At 37.4% G+C, this 23,738-nt stretch overlaps 1 protein-coding gene across 21 annotated transcripts in view; it reads left to right on the forward strand.

Moving 5' to 3' along the window:
- The window catches only part of cacna1ba (calcium channel, voltage-dependent, N type, alpha 1B subunit, a), an 82,204-nt gene that overhangs the window by 20,097 nt on the left and 38,369 nt on the right, over positions 1-23,738 (forward strand). For 14 of the 21 annotated variants that reach the window (XR_003597670.1, XR_003597671.1, XM_028034846.1 and 11 more), the window contains exons 4-25: positions 172-263; positions 1,690-1,842; positions 2,286-2,473; positions 3,847-3,950; positions 9,397-9,512; positions 9,623-9,712; positions 10,012-10,095; positions 10,972-11,187; positions 12,179-12,291; positions 12,410-12,522; positions 12,603-12,734; positions 13,408-13,480; positions 13,577-13,694; positions 13,866-13,933; positions 15,306-15,412; positions 17,146-17,181; positions 17,857-18,618; positions 19,379-19,542; positions 19,719-19,839; positions 20,588-20,717; positions 21,064-21,123; positions 22,127-22,233. Coding sequence is in view for 19 of the 21 variants with exons in the window: in XM_028034846.1 (XP_027890647.1) it covers positions 172-263; positions 1,690-1,842; positions 2,286-2,473; positions 3,847-3,950; positions 9,397-9,512; positions 9,623-9,712; positions 10,012-10,095; positions 10,972-11,187; positions 12,179-12,291; positions 12,410-12,522; positions 12,603-12,734; positions 13,408-13,480; positions 13,577-13,694; positions 13,866-13,933; positions 15,306-15,412; positions 17,146-17,181; positions 17,857-18,618; positions 19,379-19,542; positions 19,719-19,839; positions 20,588-20,717; positions 21,064-21,123; positions 22,127-22,233 (3,147 nt within the window). In the remaining 2 variants the exon portion in view is untranslated. The remainder of the gene's footprint in view (positions 1-171; positions 264-1,689; positions 1,843-2,285; positions 2,474-3,846; positions 3,951-9,396; positions 9,513-9,622; positions 9,713-10,011; positions 10,096-10,971; positions 11,188-12,178; positions 12,292-12,409; positions 12,523-12,602; positions 12,735-13,407; positions 13,481-13,576; positions 13,695-13,865; positions 13,934-15,305; positions 15,413-17,145; positions 17,182-17,856; positions 18,619-19,378; positions 19,543-19,718; positions 19,840-20,587; positions 20,718-21,063; positions 21,124-22,126; positions 22,234-23,738) is intronic. The other 7 variants (XM_028034851.1, XM_028034867.1, XM_028034863.1 and 4 more) reach the window with 3 other exon arrangements.

Here is a 23,738-nt window from a genome sequence, read left to right on the forward strand (position 1 = left end):
TGTCTTTCATTGTTATTTATGATGCAGTGGTGTTAATGTGAGCAGCAACTGCATAAGTATAACACAGCCTTTTTAATATTAATATGTCAGTCATTTATTTTGAAAACCATAAAGGAGTCAGGGGAATATGAAACATCTGGTTGTGAATCTGACTGTTTGTTGTGTTTGTAGGATCCTGGCCACTGTAGGGGCTGATTTTGATCTGAGAACACTGAGAGCAGTCAGAGTCCTGCGGCCCCTCAAACTCGTCTCTGGCATTCCAAGTAAGTTTTCAAATACTGAGGCTGATGATGACAATAACTAATAAAGATTGCAGCCTGCCATTGTATGCAGAGATATTGGTGTAACCTTGTTTAGGAAATGTTACAGTAAGATATATATATATATATATACAGTACAGACCAAAAGTTTGGACACACCTTCTAATTCAATGGGTTTTCTTTATTTTCATGACTATTTATAAGGCAATAAATCCCACTTATTAACCTGACAGGGCACCTATGAAGTGAAAACCATTTCAGGTGACGACCTCTAGAAGCTCATCAAGAAAATGCAGAGTGTGTGCAAAGCAGTAATCACAGCAAAAGGTTGTTACTTTGAAGAAACTAGAATATAAGGGCTATTTTCAGTTGTTTTACACTTTTTTGTTTAGTACATATTTCCACATGTGTTATTCATAGTTTTGATGCCTTCAGTGTGAATCTACAATGTCAATAGTCATGAAAATAAAGAAAACTCATTGAATTAAAAGGTGTGTCCAAACTTTTGGTCTGTACTGTGTATATATATATATATATATATATATATATATACAGTATATATAAATATATATATATCTTTATATATATATATATACATATATACTGTATATATACTGTATAACCACAATGTATTATTTTTCAATAATTTATTTTATTTTAATCTCATTCATAAACACTTATGAATGCAATTAGCAGAGTTTCCAACCATCACCCCTTGGTGTAAGTGACAGGTTTAAAAATTAAATAATAAAAACATAAATCAGTTTACACGCTTTAGACTGGGAAGATGCCAGATGACAAAAGGTTTTGTCTGGTTGGATGGAAGAACAAAGCACTTCCCTGTATCCTACAAAAGTATAACTCATTTCACAAAATGTCTCCTCCATTGCCTTGAAAATAATCATTGCAGCTGAGTAAAAAAATCACTTACTTCTGTTAAAAAAAGATCACATATTACTGCTGTAACCATGAACTAACTTATAATCCTAACTACTAAACTGAAAATTCTTGTTTATTTGCCAATTTCTAATAAGCTTTTGTCCATCACCTGGAATGGTAAGTGAAAGCCTCAGCCTGTAGTCTGAGCAGGAGAGATCCTGGTACAGAACAGTCCTGTTTTATTCATGCTTCGTTCATGTAGTTGCCTCTTACACCTCCTGCTTTTCCTCTGACTTAATTTTTAAACACCTTATACATATAAATGACTAACTTCATCAGATAGTAAAAAATATCTACACCTAAATCATAATATTTCTAGTTTGCATCAGCCTGTTTCCTATTATGCATTTGCCTTGAAAAAATTAATTAAGTCCGACCAACTTAAGAGACAAAAGCTGGTTAGCTTTTATCTCTCTGACATTAGAGCATGAAATATCCTAAATGTGTTTTTTAAGCTTTGCTTTAAGGTGTTTCTCATATCTGTTCTTAGGCCTTCAAGTGGTGTTGAAGTCCATTATGAAAGCAATGGTACCTTTGCTCCAGATTGGAATGCTGCTTTTCTTTGCCATCCTCATGTTTGCTATCATCGGCCTGGACTTCTACATTGGCAAATTTCATCGAACATGCTTCAAGAATGGAACACGTAAGCAAGATCAAGACAAAAAAGGGTTTCATCTAAATTCACGACCCTCTTGAACACTTATCATTTTAAAAGGATAATGTTTTTAGGTGTTACCAAAGTGATGGATTTTCTACTTGACATATTTTGATCTGTGGCTTTTCCAGCTATAATGCTTGTTTGTTTAAAGGCACAAACAAGTGTTATAGCTTGCGCATATCAGTGTCACATTTCTTATGCATATCAGTGAGAATTTGGTGGATTGTGGGACCTGCAGACAGATAATATCCCAAAAGATTTGTGGTTTTTGAATTTGACAGCTTTTTAGTCATCATAAGTTAATCTGCCTCAAATCTGCATGGTATTTGCAAATAATTTCTTTACTTCAGAGCCAACGTAAAAATCAGGATGTTTTTTTCTTTGGTGTGTTTAACTGTGTATAAATGTGTGTGTGTTTGTGGTTGTAGAAGAGCAGGTGGCAGATTTCCCTTGTGGACTTGAACCTCCAGCAAGGACCTGTGGCAAAGGGAATATCTGTAAAGAGTACTGGCTTGGACCTAACTTTGGGATCACAAACTTTGACAACATCCTGTTTGCCATTCTCACTGTTTTCCAGTGTATCACTATGGAAGGATGGGTGGATATCCTGTACAATGTGAGTTTTACTACAGAAAACATCTGTGTGGAGATAAACAGATCCAGATGTGTGGTTTGATGTCCTTGGATCTGGTCAAGTCAGGTCTTTTTATTTAGCGCTCAGGCTATGCCGTCTTGAATACTGTTATCTGCATGGCGTCTTTGGCAAATCAGTTTGGATGACATGCAAGGATACTACATTTCTAAATTCATGAGATGTAAATATTTACAGTGAAACTGAAGTAATTATCAAATATTTTTCTTTTTTAAGGTTTTATTGGCTCTAGTGGCCTTTATTTGATAGTTAATTGACAGGAAAGTGGGTAATGAGAGAAGGGGAAGACATGCGGCAAAGGTCGCCAGGCCGGAAATCAAACCTGCAACAGCCGCGTCGAGGACTAAGGCCTCCACATGTAGGTTGTGCATAACTCCTGCGCCACCACAGCACATCCCATCAAAGATTTATCTGTATAAAATACAGATGTGGGGATAATGAATCTCAGCCTAATACATTATTGAGAGCAATAATACATGTCCTGAAATCTCTCTCAAAAAAGCTTGAGTGTTGCATGTTCTACATTACTTTAATTGTTTCCTGCTTAACTCACTTATAAATGATGCTCAGGTGTTGCAGTATCCATTTTCCGAGCAGGTTTCTACAGGAAAGCCTTTATATCTTTGACAGTTACATACTTTATATAAAAGCACAAATACTCATTTCCCCCTGTCTGACAGAAAATAAAACTAAGGCTTTGATATTTTATGTCAGTTATGATTTAGTCAAGCACATGTATTTTATACCCTTCAGACTACAGGGCATGACTAAGGGTTTTGTGCATTTAGATAGATAGATAGCATTTATTGTCATTGAACAGAATTCAACGAAATTTCCATTGCAGCAATTTACAAACCAGCAACTTCAGAAAGTTTATTGCTTTTATTGGCGGGTACTTTTACAGATTTCTCACCAAATCATTGAACCCGTCTTCCTGCTGAACAGCATGATGGCTGGACACACCCATGGAGTTAGTTCTTACCTATCACTATATCTTCTGCCTCCTCTCCACCACCAGTGTCTGGGCCCTGAGGGGAAGACGTCTCTAATCTTCATAGACAGAGGGTCATTCTCTTGGTTTCCATCACCATGTCTTCCTCCTGGGTCTGAGCGCCAAAGACTTCGATTTGTCAATTAAACTTTCTAATACCCACACTCCGTGTGTGAGACTTTCCAGGCTGAATATGCTCCACTACAGTAACAGACACATAGACACATAAACTATCATGGTTTTAGGATAGCTAATATATGTATATGTAAAAACAGATAGAAAATGGTTCTAAGTGTAGTAATAGGGATGAGTCATTAAACCTCCGTGTCTGTGTGTTCGTGTTCAGGCCAATGATGCCTCTGGGAACATGTGGAACTGGCTCTACTTCATCCCTCTCATCATCATTGGGTCGTTCTTCATGCTCAACCTGGTGCTGGGCGTGCTGTCGGGGTGAGTACAGCCTGCAAACAGACCTGAGCAGAGGGCTCCAAAGGTTCTTCTGTACAATACAAACAGGTTTTAAAAAAAACTCTCAACCAGACATGCTTGTCTTTTTCTGAGGTAGTTGAAAACACGTTAGTTACATGTTCTCTGCTTTTTCTCATCACTGTTTGCAAGAACAACATCTGCAGATGAGCAGCGCAGACCTTACACTGCACTACTCATTTTTCATTTGTGAAACTACTTGACCTTTACACCAATCAAAAGCCATTTTATTTGAATCCCCTTTTATAAGAAATTCCATGCAGCAAGTCAATCTTTGGACTATTCATTAGAACTTGAGCTCATCAGCTCATCTAAAGACTGTTTTAAGTTGTGTGCATAGCAACATAAACATGACAGAATATTTTCCTCAAAAAATAGGAATTGATAGTCCACAAAATCTAATTTTGTTACCTCATGATAGGCCCCATGTAACATGTCTAAATCACAGCATTCACAGGAAGGAAAGAGTGTGACGGCAGCTGAAACATTTGCACTTAGAAATGTTACTGTTCTGTAGCTTTTTGACATCCAACATTTAGAACTGTCTCCTCCAGTCTGTACACTTTTCTTGCGCTTACTAATTTAGGTCAATTCCACATATGCGGCAGAACCAGTAAAATATTAAGACTTTATTGAAATGTTAATTTAATGATTAATTTATGAGAGCTGTGGCTGCTATGGTGTTCAGAGCTGTTCAGTGTCATTCTGCTCCTTTATCAAATCAACAAAGGTAGATAACGTTGTCAGAACCATTAGAACTGAATTATGGACATGAGACATCTATGTTTTTAATCTGTGCTATGTAACATTACTTTACTGTCCACACTGTTCATAAAAAGTAACATAAAAGTAATGTTTTATAATGTTCATAAAACGTAATGTTTTATTAACGTTAAACAATATGAAGATAATGTTTTATGAACATAATCTTCAGTATGATCTTTAGCAGGTTTGTGTTCTTTAGCAGGAAGCATCTTTTATGTATTACAGCTATTATTTTCATTTAGTTCTCAGAGAACTGTTTACAATACTTGAAGAATTTATCACTTAATTATTTTCTGTTTGAATTTCATTTTGCCAAAGAAAAGGTCCCTAACACTTGAAGTTAAAGCCATCAATTTAATCAACACGGCATTAAACTCTCTTTAAAATCAAATAAAATTCATACTGATTAAGTGTATTGTAAGATCCGAAAATGTAGTTGCAGTCACATGTAAAATCTGTTGTCCAACATCATCTGGATTGATTCCTTTTGTCTGGGTTATGCAGGAAACAATTTAAAGCAGGTGAAGTTTACTCCATTACTCAAACTTTAAATTTATAACCTCCTTTGGAACACATTCATAAATTAGATCAAGTGTTTGAAAATCATTTAATTTTTGCTGTCTAAGCTTTCTTTTATTTAGTTTTTTATTTATTTATTTCATTGACACTTGTTTTAAAACAGAGAAGAGCTGTTCACTAGGTTACATTTGAACATGTTCATGTTAATCTTTTAATAGAAATGTGAAGAGCAAATTTATGTTAATTCAACAGAGATAAAATTGTAATATTTTGCTGTTCAGCTACAGTATATGCACTCCTTTGTTTACACAGAGTGAGACTAAAAGATCTGATTTTTCCATCTTCCTCCGTCCATGGAGGTGTGAAAAACAAAAGTGTAGTTATTGGAAAATTCAAAGTAAAGTTTTGAAATGTTTATACACTTAACTGGTTGAATTATTCTTACTCAGTCATTTGATATACAGACATACTGTACATTGTTGATTGTATGTCATCAACAGATAGAAAGACTGTATGGAAGCCTGAGAGGGCAGTTAGCCTTCACCTGCCTCCTCTTCTCTGTTGTTGCTCAGATCTCCTGTTCTCTCAGTGGACGTTGTCAGAAGGATTTACACTGAACTGGTAAAGTGAAGGTCACTGATGCTGTCCGACTGGGCCCTGCAGGGGCCGTGTCTCTGTTGAAAGGCCATGATCTGATCTTTATATCCCGAGGTGTAGACATGCTGGTTTCAGAGGCCTCAGACCCCCCAGGGCTATAATCCCAACGGTGTGTGCAGGCCAAGGACTGATGTGTTTACAGTCAGTTAAATTCATAATCATGTACTTGGGAATGTAATTCCACTCATATCCATGTCTATGCAGATTAGAACTATGTTCAGTTTATGAAACTGATGGTTTGGACTGAAACAAACAAAACATTCCAGGCATACTTGGTGAAGAATTTATCATATGGCTCAATCAATTCCTTATTTTTTCTTTTTGTTGTTTCGTGTCGTTTTCTACAGTTCTGGCCCTTAAGACAGTAGAATCCATCTCTCAAACACACGACCTGCCTGATAAAGTTGAACTGAAATATTTTTACCACTCCTTATGAAATGATTGTAACAATATGATTTATTCTTGATAGATGACGTTTTGATATGATATATATTTTATTAGTCTAGGTGTATGACAGTGAAAATAAACCACAGTAAAAAATATTGAGTTCATGGGCAGCAGTGGATGTAATTGCTTCCTGCTTCCAGGAATAGGAACTCTCTGCTTGAGTTCTGTAAAACTCAGTATTTATTAAGAATTGAACAGGAGTATTACAGTGTCTGGTTGTGTGAACGTAGCACAAGAAACCAGTGCGAGTGATGTGAATATTTTTACGTATATAGGGAGTACATATGGAAGTAGCAGTCATATGTGCAGAACAGTCCAAGGTTCAGCAAACCATGACAAATGTTGTTACCTGTTCTCTTTCTCTGGGAAGCAGGTGAGCAGACCAGGCTGTTCATGTGATGTAAGAGAAAGCATGACTCATCAGACTAGACCTTCTGTGTCCTGGTCTGATCCTCTACCATGGTAACATTCCTTTCCTGTTTCTATCCTCACATGCACTCATGTGTCATCACAACAGACATTTCAGTCAGTATAGCTCCAGAGAAAGAAAACATTGTGAGCTGTGTGTAAGTGGAAGCGCTGAAGTGTCCTATTTGTTGTAAAGGCAGTGAGATGTGCTCATTCTGAGGAATATCTGTCAGGAACTGGGAGAGTGTGGTACTGGAAACTATCTTCCTAGAAACACACACACACTCCTGCAGCCACACATGAAGATAGTGCCCACAAAATTAGATTGAGAATGGCCCACACACACACAGACACACACACAAAGTGAGGTAGAAATCCACTGCAATGCAGGATAGAGGTTTCCCCTGGACGCACCAATCAGAGAGCGGGGATGGACTGGAGAGGACTGGCTTCCTCTCTCTCTTTCCTTCTACATGATCCATCTCTCAGTCTGTCTTCTCCATCTTGAACTTTTTTCAATTTCCTCCTTTCTCTGTCATCTCCTTCATATTTCAGTTCAATCCCTCCTCATTGAACATAAAATACACAACTTCTATTATAAGTTCAGTTCAGGTCGCTTTATTTATATAGTTTCAAGACAAAGATTGTTATGTAGAATCCATATGGGTCAAAATTTAATTCAAATCGGTTCAGTTCAGTGAAATTCATTCATTGTAGTGATGCTGTGTTATTCCAACCATATTGAAATATAATGCAATCAATTAAGATTAGACACCTGAGACAAGTAAGAACAAGAAAATACATTTTGTCATTGTATTTATTCAAAAAGCCAAAACAGCGTTTTGAAGACCAAAGAGTACAAGCAAGGTTCTTATAGACACAGTTTCACAACGTTAGCAACATATTCAGAGAGAAGTCTGATTTAATTTCCCCTTTCAGTAAGCAAGGTACAGACTGCTTAGAATAACATTAATGTTCTCTTTTGAAATGATTCCAAAGCACAAACGTTTTCATACCTTAAAGGTCGAGTTTAGAGTTCATGATTTAGTTTTCCATCCACTTCAAGTCCAAATCCAGCTCCCTGTAGCATCCAGTCCTAAAAGCTACAGAAACCTTTATATCCATGTACACCTAACTAAACATGCTGCAGTGTGAAAGGAACCACCAGTTGTGCTTCTGTGGAGGATTCAAGTACAACTTCTACACTAGATTGTCTGTATATAACAAAACAACTCAAAAAGAATACAAACATTTTTTTATTCTCAAATGTCATCACACTTCTATAACGATATTGACCATTGGGGGGATAATTGTTGTATATTTCTCCTGACCAGTGACAGTACAGTGAAGGCCCATTGAGCTACTGAATCTACTAATGAATATTGTATACCTTTGTTTATTGACAAAATCAAGCCAAATAACAAGTCAGTTCTATTTTGACCACTGATTATAGTACTAAAACATACAGTTAAAATAAAATCATTGATAGTTATTGATAATAATTATTGATAATTTAACATCCTTTGTTCACTGCTGATTAAAGTAAAAATATGTATGCATCATAATTTGTTTCTCTTTATTGAAACGTACAAAAATAATTTTGAAACCAAGTCTTGTCACACCTCTCCCATTGACCCAAGTTGAATTAGATTGGCTGTTTTTCTTTAATAAATTAAATCACTGGAAAAATGCAGTACTTTTATCTGATATTAAAACCAGTTTGATGTCAAAGATTTAAATTTGACAAAAAGAAAATCCAAGAACAATCCAAATCAGCTAATGCTCATTTGGTTTGCTCTTCACAAGATAGACCCTGATAGGTTTATTTTATTTCCTAACCTGCAAAGAATCAACCAGAGACATAAATGTACTTTTCTGCAGAAGAGGAGAGGCTGAGCCCAGACACAGAATACGGCTGTCAAACACTGTCTGGAATCAACTCTGCCCGATCTTTCTCCGCATTTGGCTTTATTAGAAAATACTAGGAAGGAGGTTGGGCTTTTTCACATAGTCACACAAAGAATTTGACCAATGACCTTTTTCTACAGGGTGTTCTGGAACCTTCTGTGGACATGCCCTTACAAGGGCATGGGGCTGACCGCAACCAATCAGCCCCACAGAAAGCTGATACCACAGGAATGTGCAACCGTCTCTAGCCTCCAGGCAAACATCCTAAAAATGGTTAATAGTGTTTCACAGAAGAAAAGGAGTCAAGTAAACATCACACGAAATAATAATATGAAAACATAACCTTTCAAATAAACTCACAAGTAAATGAACTTAGATAATTTTTCTAACAGACCCACTGTTCTCAGAGTTGGCTGAAGCTTACATTGCTGTTCTACATGGTGATGTCAGGTTGAAACAAGTAATCCCACAGGCCAGTGCTAACTGAATGAAGAGAAAAGAAATCTCCATGAGTTGTGTAGCGTGTTGTCTAAACCAACCAGTCCAGCTGCCAACAGTGGGAGGACATTAAATCCCTCCAATTCTTGCCTCCTTGTCAACAGTTAATAACTCCAGGATCCATAGTTTGTTTTATTTTATTTTATTTTTTCCAAATTTAACAACCATTTTTGGTTGTGTTTTTTCTTATTTTCTGGGATTTCTAAAGAGAGTTTGCAAAGGAAAGGGAGCGTGTGGAGAAGAGGCAAGAATTCCTGAAGCTTCGTCGACAGCAGCAGATTGAAAGAGAGCTGACTGGTTATTTGGAGTGGATCTGTAAAGCAGGTTGGTTACTCACACAAGCACACATATGGAGTCAGCCACAGAAACACAATAAAGTTAGTATACAAGAAAGTATTTTATTGAAAACCGTATGAAGTGTAAATGTGTTACAGAAGAGGTGATGTTGGCTGAGGAAGACAAGAACGCTGAGGAGAAGTCTCTGGATGGAGCTTGGTACAAAAGGAAACATAACCCCAACTCTGGTGAGGGCTGCCGTCAGCACAGACTGACTGACTCACAGCAAATCAAAATTCAACAAAACCAACCAAAGCATTCATTTAAAAATGGAGGAGCTTGTGATCCTCCACCTTAAGTCATAAAGTAATTATATTGCAATGTATAATAAATAAATACACAAATACAGTGAGCTGAACTACCTGTTGTTAAAAAGAGTTTTTAAATTAGTTGTTATGAGGAGAAAAAGGACCTGCGAAAAGCCTTTTTAAGTGAGACACATCAAATATTACAGCAGGAAATTATTACTTGGTTCCATTTTTTGCAGTGCTGAAAAGAACGAAGAAGAGTAAGAATGACCTCATCAATACAGAAGAAGGGGAGGACCATTTCACTGACATTTCATCAGTTGGTGAGCAGAATATATACCTTCTGAACGCCATACAGAATAAAAGACAGAAATAAAACTTTACTATCACATTGAATGCTGCTAGAGTATTGCTGGACTTTTACATGACTGCCATTAAAGGTAAAAATATATATTTGAAGGATTTCTGTTCTTTTCTGAGACATATTTGTGGTTTCCAGTACTTTCTTTAGATTCTGTGGCACTAGTGGTTTGTTTAACCATTGCTTTACATTAAAAGAGCACAGAGAGAAGGATTAGATATGCAGTAAATAATCAGGGGTGGAACCTCAAACTTGTACAGCTTTATTGAGGACTGACATCCTTAGTACAAAGATTTACCAAAACATAATCTAAAAAATACAATATTGGTCCAAATAGTGAGTACTCCACAGTTTCTCTAAAGTAATGAGTACTCCACAATTTCTAAAATTACTAATAAACTAGAATAATCTAAAAAGTATAAAATTGGTCTAAATAGTGAGTCTCTGGATTCTAAGTTTATTCTAATTCCTTTTCTGGGTTAAGTAGTAAGTAAGTACTCCACAGTTTCTAACAAGTAATGAAATACAAAAGAGGAAAGAGTACATTAGGGAAGTATGCGCATAGCAACATGCAGATAAAATAAAGACATAAGTGATAGGCGGTGACATCACTAGACCATGAACCGTGTTGCTAGGTCTCCCAGCAGAAGCCCGATATGATGGTGTTATCGAGGTGCACTAGTAGAAATGTCCTCTTTGCTAGATAGTGTCAACTTCAAGCACACTAGTGAGTCATTCAGAAAAGTAACTATCACAGTTTTGTACAGTTCTGATAAGACTCAGGTTGGTGTGAGACCTGTGAACTTTATTGGCATCTTTGTGTGTTTCATTCCTACTGCCCCCCCAGGGTCACCATTTGCACGCGCGAGTGTGAAGAGCAAGAACGAGAGCTCGTCTTACCTGAGGAGGAAGGAGAAGAGAATTCGCTTCACCATCCGCCACCTGGTCAAATCCCAGACGTTTTACTGGACTGTATTGTGTCTTGTTGGCCTCAACACGCTGTGTGTAGCTATAGTACACTATGACCAGCCAGAGTGGCTTACGTATGCATTATGTGAGTAGCAGTTAACATGTTTAATGAGTCAGTTAAGTCTTTTTGAATGACTGGTATTATTAGATTCTATTGACTCTACTAACCACACATTATGTGGAGTTTTTTTAAAAAAGATATTTTTCTCATCACCAGAATCTCTTCAAAACAAACTACAAATCAAACTCCTATGGTTAAAACTTGTTAGAAGATCTTCAGATCTGTTAAATTTGTATAATGGTTCAAATATTGTGATAAACTTTTTCAGTCCCCTGTACCACAGAATGTAACCATTACTCAACAGTAATAAACCATATAGCTGCCAACTAGTCAAAATTTCCTTTACTTGGCTCTAAATGGTGATTAGTAGGTTTGGATGCATCGACTAACAACATGATGCATTTGAATTGACTTCCACTAAAAATTGTTAGAAAGAAATGCTTTGATGCATAAAGAAGGGGATAATTTTGTCAGTCTCTCAACGAACAATTAACCTGATCAAGTGCACATTTTTCTTCCAAGGTCAAAAGTGTTTTGAATTAATTTGTTGAATTAAAACAATGTCACATAGACCAACTTGTATGACTTTGTCTCTTTAAAGAAAATCAGACTCAGCAGGTCAGACTGAAACCAGTCAGTAAATTCTTGATTGTTACATTTCTTTTATTTAGTCTTGTATTGCAAATTCCAGAATGTTTTTGTTCATCTCCATAAGTCAGTCAGACAAGGTGGAAAGTTAAGGCTCATTCTGAAACATAATGTAGCACATCATGTCTAAGACAGTCTTAATGATCAGGCAGGGACACCACCAGGTTTTTTTTGTACATAAGTGGATGAGACAGAACTTATTTTATATAAGAACCACGTCTATCCTGAAGCAAACCCTGTTTAATATTGCTTAGAGGACATAAGTATATCACACTCCAGGCAAATTTACACTCAGATCAAGTATTTAAATCCCACAAAGACCAGATATAATACTAATGTGTGTGTTTTTGCTCCTTTTCATGGAAAGACCTGGCCGAGTTTGTGTTTCTGGGATTGTTCCTGGCTGAGATGACCATGAAAATGTACGGCCTTGGACCCCAGACCTACTTCCACTCTTCTTTCAACTGTTTTGATTTTGGGGTGAGGCATCCTGCACTGCTGGGAACTTTGTCACTGCATGTGAATATGATTTGTCACCTCAGTGATTTTTACCCAATATATGTGTATGCCTGTGGCATTTATTTGCTTGTGTTTGTAGGTCATTATTGGGAGTATTTTTGAGGTGGTCTGGGCTGCGATCAAACCTGGTGCTTCATTTGGTATCAGTGTCCTGAGAGCTCTGCGACTTCTCCGGATCTTCAAAGTTACCAAGTCAGTCACTGGGACTGTGTGACTGTTTCAGACTGATTAGATCTTATAAATGCTGTGAATTCATGTGCCTCTGTGTGTAGGTACTGGAACTCTTTGAGGAACCTGGTGGTATCCCTACTCAACTCTATGAAGTCCATCATCAGTCTGTTGTTCCTGCTCTTCCTCTTCATCGTGGTCTTTGCTCTGCTGGGAATGCAGTTGTTTGGTGGACAGTGAGTCTTTTTTTGGACATGTTTCTATGTAGTTTGTTGTAATCAGTTGCTTTAAAGATGAATTCCTGTTGAATGTGACTTTTAGATAAACTACACCATATTGTGACTCACACGGGACTGGGCTAAGGTTTTTAGTATTTCATTTAAAAGGATCCTATTTTCTCCTGACTTTTGACATTTAATGTGTCTTAAAGAACCAATTATTAAAACATGTTTAGCTGTATCTTAACAACCAAATGGCAAAAGTAACAACATGTACACTGAGTGCTCAATTATAATGCAATTTGTAGTTTTGAGGTTTAATTTTATTGTCGAACAACTACAGCTCTCTTGGTCAATACAAAATGTTAACCTCTCAAACTTGAATATTTAAGAAAAAGTAAAAGTGAGATTTTGGCTTTCTTGGGGCAATATCTTTGTGTGCATGATTACTGAGCAACTATTAGTGTGCAGAATTATTATGCAACTGAATTAAAACTGAAAATTTTCCCATTTCACTTGTTTATTATTTAGTGTCAAAAACACTTTGCTTTCTAAAGAACTGGGTTTCAGATCTCAGCTGACATCAGCAGAGAGTTTTCTAGAACAGTGATGAAACTGAATCCAGAGAGAGATCATCTTTCATCTGAAGAAGACCTGGGGGGGAATTCAGAATCGTATGTCCTCTCTCCAGGTTTAACTTTGAGGATGAAACTCCAACAACCAACTTTGACACATTCCCAGCTGCTATTCTCACTGTGTTTCAGGTAAATACCAAATCCTCTATTTTTTATTTGTTTATTTACAATTTAAATCTTCTCTTGTGAACTGGGCTCTATAAGCAGGTTTTGTCTCTCTTTCAGATTCTAACTGGGGAGGACTGGAATGCTGTCATGTACCATGGGATAGAATCTCAGGGTGGTGTGCATAGAGGAATGTTTTCCTCCATTTATTTCATCATTCTCACTCTTTTTGGAAACTGTATCCTGCTTTGATGACCCAATTCTACTCATTTAACTCCTAGTCTCATGCAGGAGATTCTTTATTTTGACGTAAAGAAAATATGTAGCTGTTAGGACTGACTTTACTGACTGTTGGTACTGATTTTTTTCCTGTTCTTTGACATTCTTTTCCCTGAGCCATATTAACCAGACACACTGCTCAACGTGTTCTTGGCCATCGCTGTTGATAACCTTGCAAATGCCCAGGAGCTTACAAAGGTATTCAGTTTCATCATTAGATGTTGAGGGATGATCCCAGATTGCATCTATGTACTTCTGTACCTTTTGCTATATAAACTTGATGCACAAAGTGAGCATTTCACTTTTCCAAACTGGCTAACAAACTCAGATTGGATATGTGGTAAAGTGTAAACGCTGTGGGGAAGAGGAGGGCGCTGATGCACCCACAGTTATGAGATTGGAAGGCCTTTTTTGTGCCAAGAATACAGCCGAAACTTAAATATGAATGCCATACAGCATTATTCAATAAATTAGGATATATGTCCTGATTATGCTTGTCAGATTAATAGTACCTTTTGAAAATATAAACCTTTTAGCAGCTATTGAACATACTAAGCGATATAAAGAAGTTAAAACATCAGTCGTCTAATTTATTTACAAGTTCTAAAAAACGTCAGCACTTGATGTAAGAGAGGACAGTTAAAGTGTAGAGTGACCATCGATGTACCGGATTGGATGTTGCCTATCAGCTCCTAAGCTAGTGATGTGAACCTGGTAGATGCCATTATTATGCATTGAGTGATGTCCCCAATACTATACTATTCTAATGCAAAATGAACAGGAATCTGTCACAAAAAAAAATGTTTGTAACCCCCATTTTTCTTATTAAATTTCTATAAAATGTTACTTATTGTTTTAGAATGATACATAGCATACCGCTGGAACGCAGTGGTATGCCCAGCCTGGAGCTGCCCTGCTGCAGCCAGTTCCAGGCTGGTTCCAAATGATGGTCATGAGGCGGTGCACCTCACAGAATAACTTCACCTAGTAGCTTATCTGTAACACCTAAAATAAAATACTTATTTACATCAGACTTTCTTTGAGCTGAAAGAAAATATTGTCTATCATGTTATATTTATTTTTTCCCTGGCTTATTTTTTGATATTATATCTAGAATTCCTAATTGCACTTTCTGAAACATTTGATAAAATGTTTGTTGTAGTTTTCTTTGTTATTTATTAAACAACTCTTTTCCAATAATTGACTATTATACTCCTAATTGTGCTGAGTGAACAGATTAAAGTTGTGTTGTTTTTACTTTTTTGATGAATCTTGTGAAGTTATTGGTGTATTTAAGTGTGATGTACTGGTGCAGAGGTATTAAGCAAATCTGCAATTTATTTATGTTTGTGTTTTTTTAAAAAGTTTAAAATGAGTGAATAAATTCAAGTTTTCTTTATCATATTGGTATCAGCCGACACCAAACCTCAGATAAATGTATCAATGTCGAAAGTGGAAAAAGTGGTTCAGACCATTCTTTATGAATATTTTACATGTGTAAGGCAACATTTTCACAGGTAGACTGGTAATCTCTTCTATTCTATTTACTTACATTTAACCTACTATTCAGGATGAAGAGGAGCAGGAGGAGGCCATCAGCAAAAAGCTGGCTCTTCAGAAGGCTAAAGAGGTACAGGAAGTCAGCCCTATGTTGGCTGCTAACATTTCAATCACAACGTAAGTGAACCTTTCCTTATTTTTTCAGTGCTTTAAGTTTCTTCTTCTATTTCTAAATTCAGAGGAAAGCAAGTCTTGTTTGACCTGAGGGACTCTGCTAATCTGTTGGTTCAACCTAAACAAGCATACTAAAGGCTTGACAGGATTTTAACGCCTTACTGTAATATTTACCCAAAAACTCTGAACAGCATTTACAGAGGAATATTTTGTGTTTGTTTTGTAAAAAAAACAAAAAAAACTCTCAAAGATTTTCCTCCAGGTTGAAGAAAAAATATGTTTTAGACACCAGCGTTAAATAGCTGCCTGCTGGGTTGAAGCAACAATCTCCTGGCTTATCAACTATTCTGACTGTGAAGTAACACCAACCTAAATATTCCAGTGTCAGCTCTTGAAATACAAAACTCAACTTCTGTATTTGTCATATTAACTTTGAATGTTGATGTGCTTTTGATAAAAGTAACATTTGACTTTGATCCAAAATCTACAATCATTGGTTTGTGAAGTTTCTACTTAACATGGTGGTTTTAGATGACCGGGCCTGTACTGGATGCAGAGAACACTGAAACGAATCATCCTGATCAGATGTCCAGACAACCTCCACTGACAGCTAATTGTTTTCAAAGTTATAACTGAAGGCAACTGGACTTCTCTTGTTATCTTCAAGACATTTCAGTGTTCTTCCAAAAAGCTTCTTCAGTTCTTAAACTTAGGTTGAAACTCTCAGGCTTATACATTTTATTCAGAAACAGTCACACTGATAGAGTAATGGAGGTCACTATCAGTACCTCCAATACTAATAGTGACAAGTGTGTCAATTTGTGCAGTGTGTTAATCACGTCTCAAGGTGTGAGTTTCTGTGAAGCTGCCTGAGGAGGCCAGACAAAAAGATGAAACTTTACCCCTTGAACATCTTTGTTGTTGGGTTTTCATGTTTCACTTAGATGGCTTCTTTCACTACTCTCTCAAACCATGTTCAAAGTGCACATTCTTGTCTTCAAAGGAGAGTCTTTAGTCTTTGAGATGTAGATAAACTGCTGAGTCTTGACCTGATGAGTTGTGCCATCCTCTTGTGTAGCTGCTGCTTTGTTTCTACAATGTAGAGGAGTGAACAGTCCTCGCTGCAATGGGCTGCATGCAGCCTGCATGTGTTTGGGATTTTTGTCCTTGTGTCCTTTTAATACTTGCTTACGGAAACATATTGCTATCACACAGGAAAAAAAAAAAAGAGCGCTATCACGTTATGCTTCCGTAGATGGCAGCTTCTATCGTGTCACAGTCAAAAAGTAAAAAAGAAAAAAATAAAACAACAAAGGCCATCACCTTAACAACGGAAATGTATTTTAAGTTAACAGATATGTAAGATGAATTGGTCCAAACCCTGAGGTACTCCATAACTAACATAGAGAAGGTTTATTATTACCATGAACTAGCTGTTCACTATTTCATACTATTTAAACCAGACTAAGGTAATTACCTTGATGCCTACAATATATTCAAGCATCTGTAGAACTTTTATGAATGTTAAAGTAGGAGCAAGAAAAAAAAGCTTCTTTTCTGTTTTAAATTTTTTTTTTGCTATATGCTGCTCATCCTATTTTTAGTTTTCAGAAATAGATCCCCTCCCTGTCTTCTTCTTTTGTGCTTTTATGTATAATCTCTGTTTTCCCTTTCAAGTCTCCCTCTCCCCCCTCTGTATTTCAGTACCGCTTCCTTTTTATGTGTTTGTGCTGTAGGAGTTATGTCTGCACCCCAGTCCATCACTACCTGAGGTAAAAACCCAGCTGTCTCCACACAAGGTGGCCAATGATGTTGGCCAAAACATACATATCCATGTTGTCACAGACCATGTGATTAAATCAGAACTATCTTTTATTCATAACACATTTCAGGCTTTTCTGTTCATCTTGTTTTCCATTTGAAACCTCCTGGATTTTGACCTTTTTCAGTTGCCATTATAGACTGTGTTGTGAACAGAATGACATCTGCTCTATTACTGGCATATTAACCTGGAATTATATCTGTAAAATCAGGGGAAACTGGAACTAACTACAAAAGGTGCATGCATACAGTTTATTGTAATCTGAAAATACATTTCAAATGGTTGTGTATCAAAGCATGGTAATGGAGCCATGCTTGAACTTCAGCCATGACCACAAGCAGCTCTCTCCACAGCAGACTGGGATCTCTGGTACCAGTTTTCCACTGTGCTCAAAACCCCATTGCACATATTATCAATCATTCAGCATTGAAATACAATTTGTGTCATCAAGGGATTACAAAATGTTGTACTTTTGAGTTTATACACCATAAACACTTATATCCTTTGTAAACAAAATAAGCAAGAACAGAATTGAAATTATATTGTGCATTACTATGTAATATCAGTGTTTCAGCGCTCATGTTTTTTTTTTTTTTTTTTGATCTTTGGTTTCTTCTTTACTTAGCAATGAGCAGCAGAGGTCAGTCAAGACGATGTCTGTCTGGGAGCAGAAAGCCAGCCAGCTGAGGAGGCACAATCAGGCGAGCTGCGAGGTCTTATATGATCCAGAGGAGTGTGTCCGCCTCCCCTCTGGCCTTCAGATGCGGCCTGACATGAAGACCCATCTTGACCGGCCCCTGATTGTTGGGCATTCCGATATGCTGTTGATGAGAAGCCATCAACATCACCGTCACAAGCCGGGCACTCCGGAGGAAGCAGAGACTGCCGCTGATCCACCGTCCACTCCGCCTCATTCTCATCACCGTCACAACCGCCACAGAGACAGAGGGCGGGCTAAGGTGAAAGAAGAGCCCAATGACAGCGGTGGTGACAGTGGCAAAGACGGGAGGCAACACGTCCATCATAGCCGCTTCAAAAACCATGACTACAGCTGTAGACAAGAGGAGAAGAGCAGGAGGTCCTCCAGCAAAGACAGGAGCAGGAAGCATCACCATCACAGTTCAATGGATGAGAGCGCAGGTGGGGAGGCCACAAGAGAGAGAGAACATCGGCATCATCATTCACATCGACAGTCCAGAGGGGGGAATGGGACAGTGAATGGTGGGGGTCGAGGCGAGCACAGGCTTCACCGTAAAGATGGTCGATCATCTAACAAGGACGGGAATAGAGAGGGCAAGAGGAGGAGGCATCACACACACGGGTCGAGGAGTCAGTCCAGGGCTGAAGGAGAGGAGTCAAACGAGAGAGAGGAGCCAAATACTAACAGGTACAAATATTCATCAACAGGCAGACTTCACTTCTGTCTACTATTTCATGTACTCTCAACACATTGATTTAGTTTACTGTCAGCTGCAGGAGATCAACACAAAATTCAAATTCAGACACATTTAACATCCCTAAACCCCAGAAAGAAGGGATATGTACAGTTTGTTAAAAACCTTAACAGAGGTCATCAACTGTTAATGTGGCTCTCACAGCTTGATCTGAAACACAAACTCACCAACCATCTTGTCAGTACAGGATCAGATCCATGTTTGCCATCAGAACCCCTGTAACTCTCCATGGCATCGAATTACAAAAACCTCCTTTCCTCCTCGTTGTGATGCTTGCTTTGAACATAAGAAAATCATCTTCACCAAACCATCATAGCAATTTAATGGCTAAATGCATTAAGTTGCTGTCATGGTTTGTCAAGTGAAGAGATTTAAAATAAGTGGTGAATGTAATCACATAATCTATGTGGAAGTGGAGTTAAAATGAAATCTGTAATTCCATCCATCAAACAATAAAAAATATTCTGACTCCTTAAAGCACCTTGGATGTATGTTGGAAGTGACATAGATGGAAGCTTGACCCTTGACACTTTTTTGTCTCCTTTTTTTACCCACAACTTGTTTATGTCACTAACTGCTATAGTGGTGAGCTGATAATGCTCTTTCTTTTAGGGATCAACTCTTATTGAGTCAAGTTTCAGGTGACCAGGGTTATGAAAACACTGGAAGATAAACATGATTCTCTTGGAACAGGTTTGGTGACTCAGATGACATTTCCCAGCAGCCAGGCTCTCTGGAAACATCTGGCCAGCCAGAGGACTCAGACAACCAGAAGAATGTCAGAAGAACAGGCCAGACCTCCATCCGCATTCCCCCTGTGACTATCACCACACCTGGAGAGATCACTATGATACAAAGTTAGTACCCTAATGGCTACAGAATGCATATTTGTTTCCTGAGTTCATTGATTTATTTCTCCAAAGTCTCCTAGTTATTCCACAGTGGTTGTTTGTACATTTTATGTTGTCTTGTAAAATGTTGGCTAATGTTAAACTAACTGCCATGTGTTAATCATTATTATCTGTCTTCACAGTGAACAGTACTGACAATGACTCAGTGCCTATGAATGAGAAGAACCTGAAGGATCAATGTCACTCTGGACCAAGACCCATCTTAGCTTACAGCTCAATGTTTATCTTTGGACAGACCAACCCGTGAGTCACCTCAGTCTGCTCCGTCCACATCTCCATCCATCGCTCCTTCCTTCTTCACTTCCTCTGTTCCTTCCCTCCTTCCTTCCTTCAATTCTTCTCCGCTCCCTCCATTAGTGACTCTGTCAGAGAGAAACACATCTAAACATAGAAGCCAATGGTACAATCTACTGGAAGAAAGCAGCTGGTCTCAAATCCATCCAGCTGCCATGAATGATTTTAACAATGACTGTCAGCAAATGATTTTACTCGTGTGCACATTAAAACTGCTTTCATTATTAATACAAATATATTAGTAATTTTGTTCCTTTATTTATTATCACATATCTCTCACCAACACCCGCAGAATTTCTTTAGTAATATATTCAATCTATTTGCTTAAAAAAGGTCAGTCTGGGAAGTAAAACCTTTTAACTCAATGAGTTAAGATGTCGAAAAGATTTTAAACAGAAAAAAGTAAAACATTGTAAAAGTGAAAGAAATTCATACAGTGACTCTCGAGCACAAGCCATTTTAACAGATCACAAACACAATAACATATTCAAAACACATTAACTAAGCGCAATTACAAATGAATAAAACACAACAATGTCTACTCAAACTGTACAAAATTCACCCTCTTTTTTTACATTGTTTTATTGTCTTTGAAGAGATATCTCAGAACCAAACTTTGTTGAATGACAGTCATGTAAACAGAATTTGAAGCAGTTGCTGCAGCTGTTTCTGTGTCTCTCTGTCTCCCTCCCTTTAGGGTGAGGCGGTTGTGTCACTACATTGTGACCCTGCGGTATTTTGAGATGTCCATCCTGGTTGTTATCGCAATGAGCAGCATTGCTCTGGCAGCTGAGGATCCAGTCTGGACAAATGCCCCTCGCAACAATGTAAGACAGACCTAATCAATTTCTCCTTTTTTTGGTTTTGTTTTTTTAAAATTCCTCATGTAAACAATAACATGCAGGGTCAAATATAATTCAGATATTTGTATATCTGATTATGATTAAGTCAGTGCCTCACCAGCTATGAACCTCACCGCACGTCACTGGTGAAATCACTGCTGACCAAAGGGTAAGAGGAGGAACAGTGTCCTTTAAGGACAGAGAGGCTGAGATACTGTACACTAATTCCTGATCCAACTGTTCTACAATTTGTATTTTAATTCACACTGTATTCACTATAATTTTGACACATTTGTGTTAACACTTATGCAACACGGTCTGTTTTTTTTAGGTGCTCAAATATCTGGACTATGCCTTTACTGGGGTTTTCACGTTCGAAATGGTGATCAAAGTAAGATGCCACCACTGACATCCTAATTTTCTACTCTGTTTTCAAACACATAATTGTGCTTTGCAAGAGGATGCATAACTCTTTTTTTGTGCATTGTGGTATATTTAATATGAATTTTATGTGTTAGATCAAAGCAAAAATATTACAGGACTGTAAAGTGGAAATAACATGACTCACAATTTTCAAAGTGTTTTCTCAATAGGCATTTTTATCCAACTCTCTTTATTCTGATACCGTTATGTCAAGATACCTCTAATCAGAATCAATAATCACAACATGAAATGCACGTCTTATGGTGGCAGCATGTTGGAGTGTATCTCTTATGTTGGTTCTGGTTTGTTCTTTTTGTAGACCTTCATTCTTTGTTTATTTGTTTGTTGGTAGTTGATAGTTTCATTATTTGGACAATTGGTGTCTTTGGTTTTGGATGCTGTGAAATTGTAAAGATTTTGGTTGTTACTTTTTTACTTTCAGACAGTTGTTATGATACATAACCATGACAACAACTGGAAACAAGTGATTAGCATTTCAAAAGCTCAGATAACACCTGAACATTTACACACAAAGAGAAATATAAAGGAGTTGCAAAAGCAAATGAGGTGGACTAGCAGTGCTTACCGACAACTGACAGGGTTCTCCTGGACATGCTAATATGGAATATTGTCTCTGCTGCCTGGATACTGAGCTGTTATCATAATATGGTGGTCATGGGTACCAGTCTTCAGTCAGAGGCCCCTTTAGATTTGTTGCCAGACAGACTGCTACCAGAGATCCTTCTTGCTCACATCATCAGCACCCACTACTACTCTAAAGATACTTTGGTCATATGACTTACATCACTATTTAATCTCACTTTGGAATAATAAAGTATTTTTGAATTGAATTGAAATACAGAATAAGCACAGATTTCTAAAAAGCTGAAAAAAGTGATAAAAGTCATTTGAAACCATCTGAATTTATTAGAAGCAAACTGATTAAACAACATTTTTTGTCAACTCTTTAGATGGTGGATCTTGGACTGCTTCTCCATCCTGGATCTTACTTCAGAGACCTGTGGAACATTCTGGACTTCATAGTGGTCAGTGGGGCTCTGGTGGCATTTGCATTTTCGTAAGTTCAGCAGCTTCTACCTATTTGCTGTAAAATAAGGAAATAAACATGTATCTCTTTGAGAGTTGTAAGAGTTTTCTGAGGATTTTCAGTAAACACAAACACTCAAGGTCCTTTGTAATTGAATTGAAATGAATTGATATACAGCACAAGCACTGTATTATAAGAACGAGATCTTCTAGTTTGTAGGTCACTGTAGAGTATCTGGTATGATCACCATGAGCTGCTGGCGCGAAAAGTATTTAGGAGTGGCACCGGAGAGCAACTTGAAAATCTAAGAACAAGGCAGAGAAAACACTGTTAGGTGAGAACTATGACCTTGTTACATCTGACACTAACATCAGTGGAGTTTGTCCTCACACATGTTGAAGGGCAACTCACTGACTGGAAGTGACTCTTCATAGGCAGTAGCATTATCACCTGGATATGTGCAGTGTTAAAAAAAAGTTTTTTTTTCAATGAAACACTGCTATTGCATTATTAAAATGATTAAACAGTTAGATTTTAACAGATTAAACCTAGCATTTTGTTGGGTCACTATGCACAAAAGCATCTTCCTGCTGTAGGTTTTACAGATGAACCTTTTTGGTGTCTGTTTGTGGCACTGACCACTGAGAAGTTCCATCATTCATTCCTTTATATCTCTTATTGACACGAGGAGCTGGAGCTCTCTGAGAGTTTTTAAATCTAATTTGAAGATATTGTTAAAAAACTGCTCGGGTTTTTTAACATTAACTGCATGACTGTGTGTGTGTGCCAGTCAGTGGGCTTGTGTGTGACTGTGTGTTGTGATTGAAAAGCAACTTATAATGTTTTATTGTTGCATTGTGTATCCATTGGATTTTGCTATGATATGGTACAGAGCATCAAATGGTGGCCTTTATGTTTGAGTTATACATTGTCCCTTTTTAAATGAAGTTCATTATGTTATGATAACCTACATATCCAAGTTGATCAATGCTACAACAAATATTTCCATCAAAATGCATTTCAGTTGAATCTCTTTCATGTGAATTAATAACAATGCAAGTAATTGTAAATAGCTGTAATTTATCTCTTGCTCACTTTGAAAGCCATTCTTTGACATTTAATTGAGATCTGGAAGAACATCTTTTATTTTTTGGTTATATGTACTTTTATCTGAATCAGCCAAGAAAGATGTTTAAGTAAATAATTTTAAATCAGATGGGTGTATGAATGGTATCTGTGCATCATGTAATGCCTCATACCTTCTTGTTGAATAACAACAAATGAAGGAAAACTGCTTCTACAGAAATAACTTTTAATGTTGATTCTGGGCTCATTCTAGATGGGATTATGCCTGCATTGCCAGGCTTCCATTAGGCTGATGTTTTTAAGTTGGATCCACTGCATTGTTGTGATCACTGGCATTGAATATATATACAGGATTTTACCACCTCATGATTTCAGAGATGTATTGCTCAAAATGAAAAGATTTGAGCTCAACTTTTATGTGCTAAATATTTTATGAACTTCTGCTAAAC

This window comes from Xiphophorus couchianus, chromosome 12 (genome assembly GCF_001444195.1).
Source record: "Xiphophorus couchianus chromosome 12, X_couchianus-1.0, whole genome shotgun sequence".
NCBI lineage: Eukaryota > Metazoa > Chordata > Actinopteri > Cyprinodontiformes > Poeciliidae > Xiphophorus > Xiphophorus couchianus.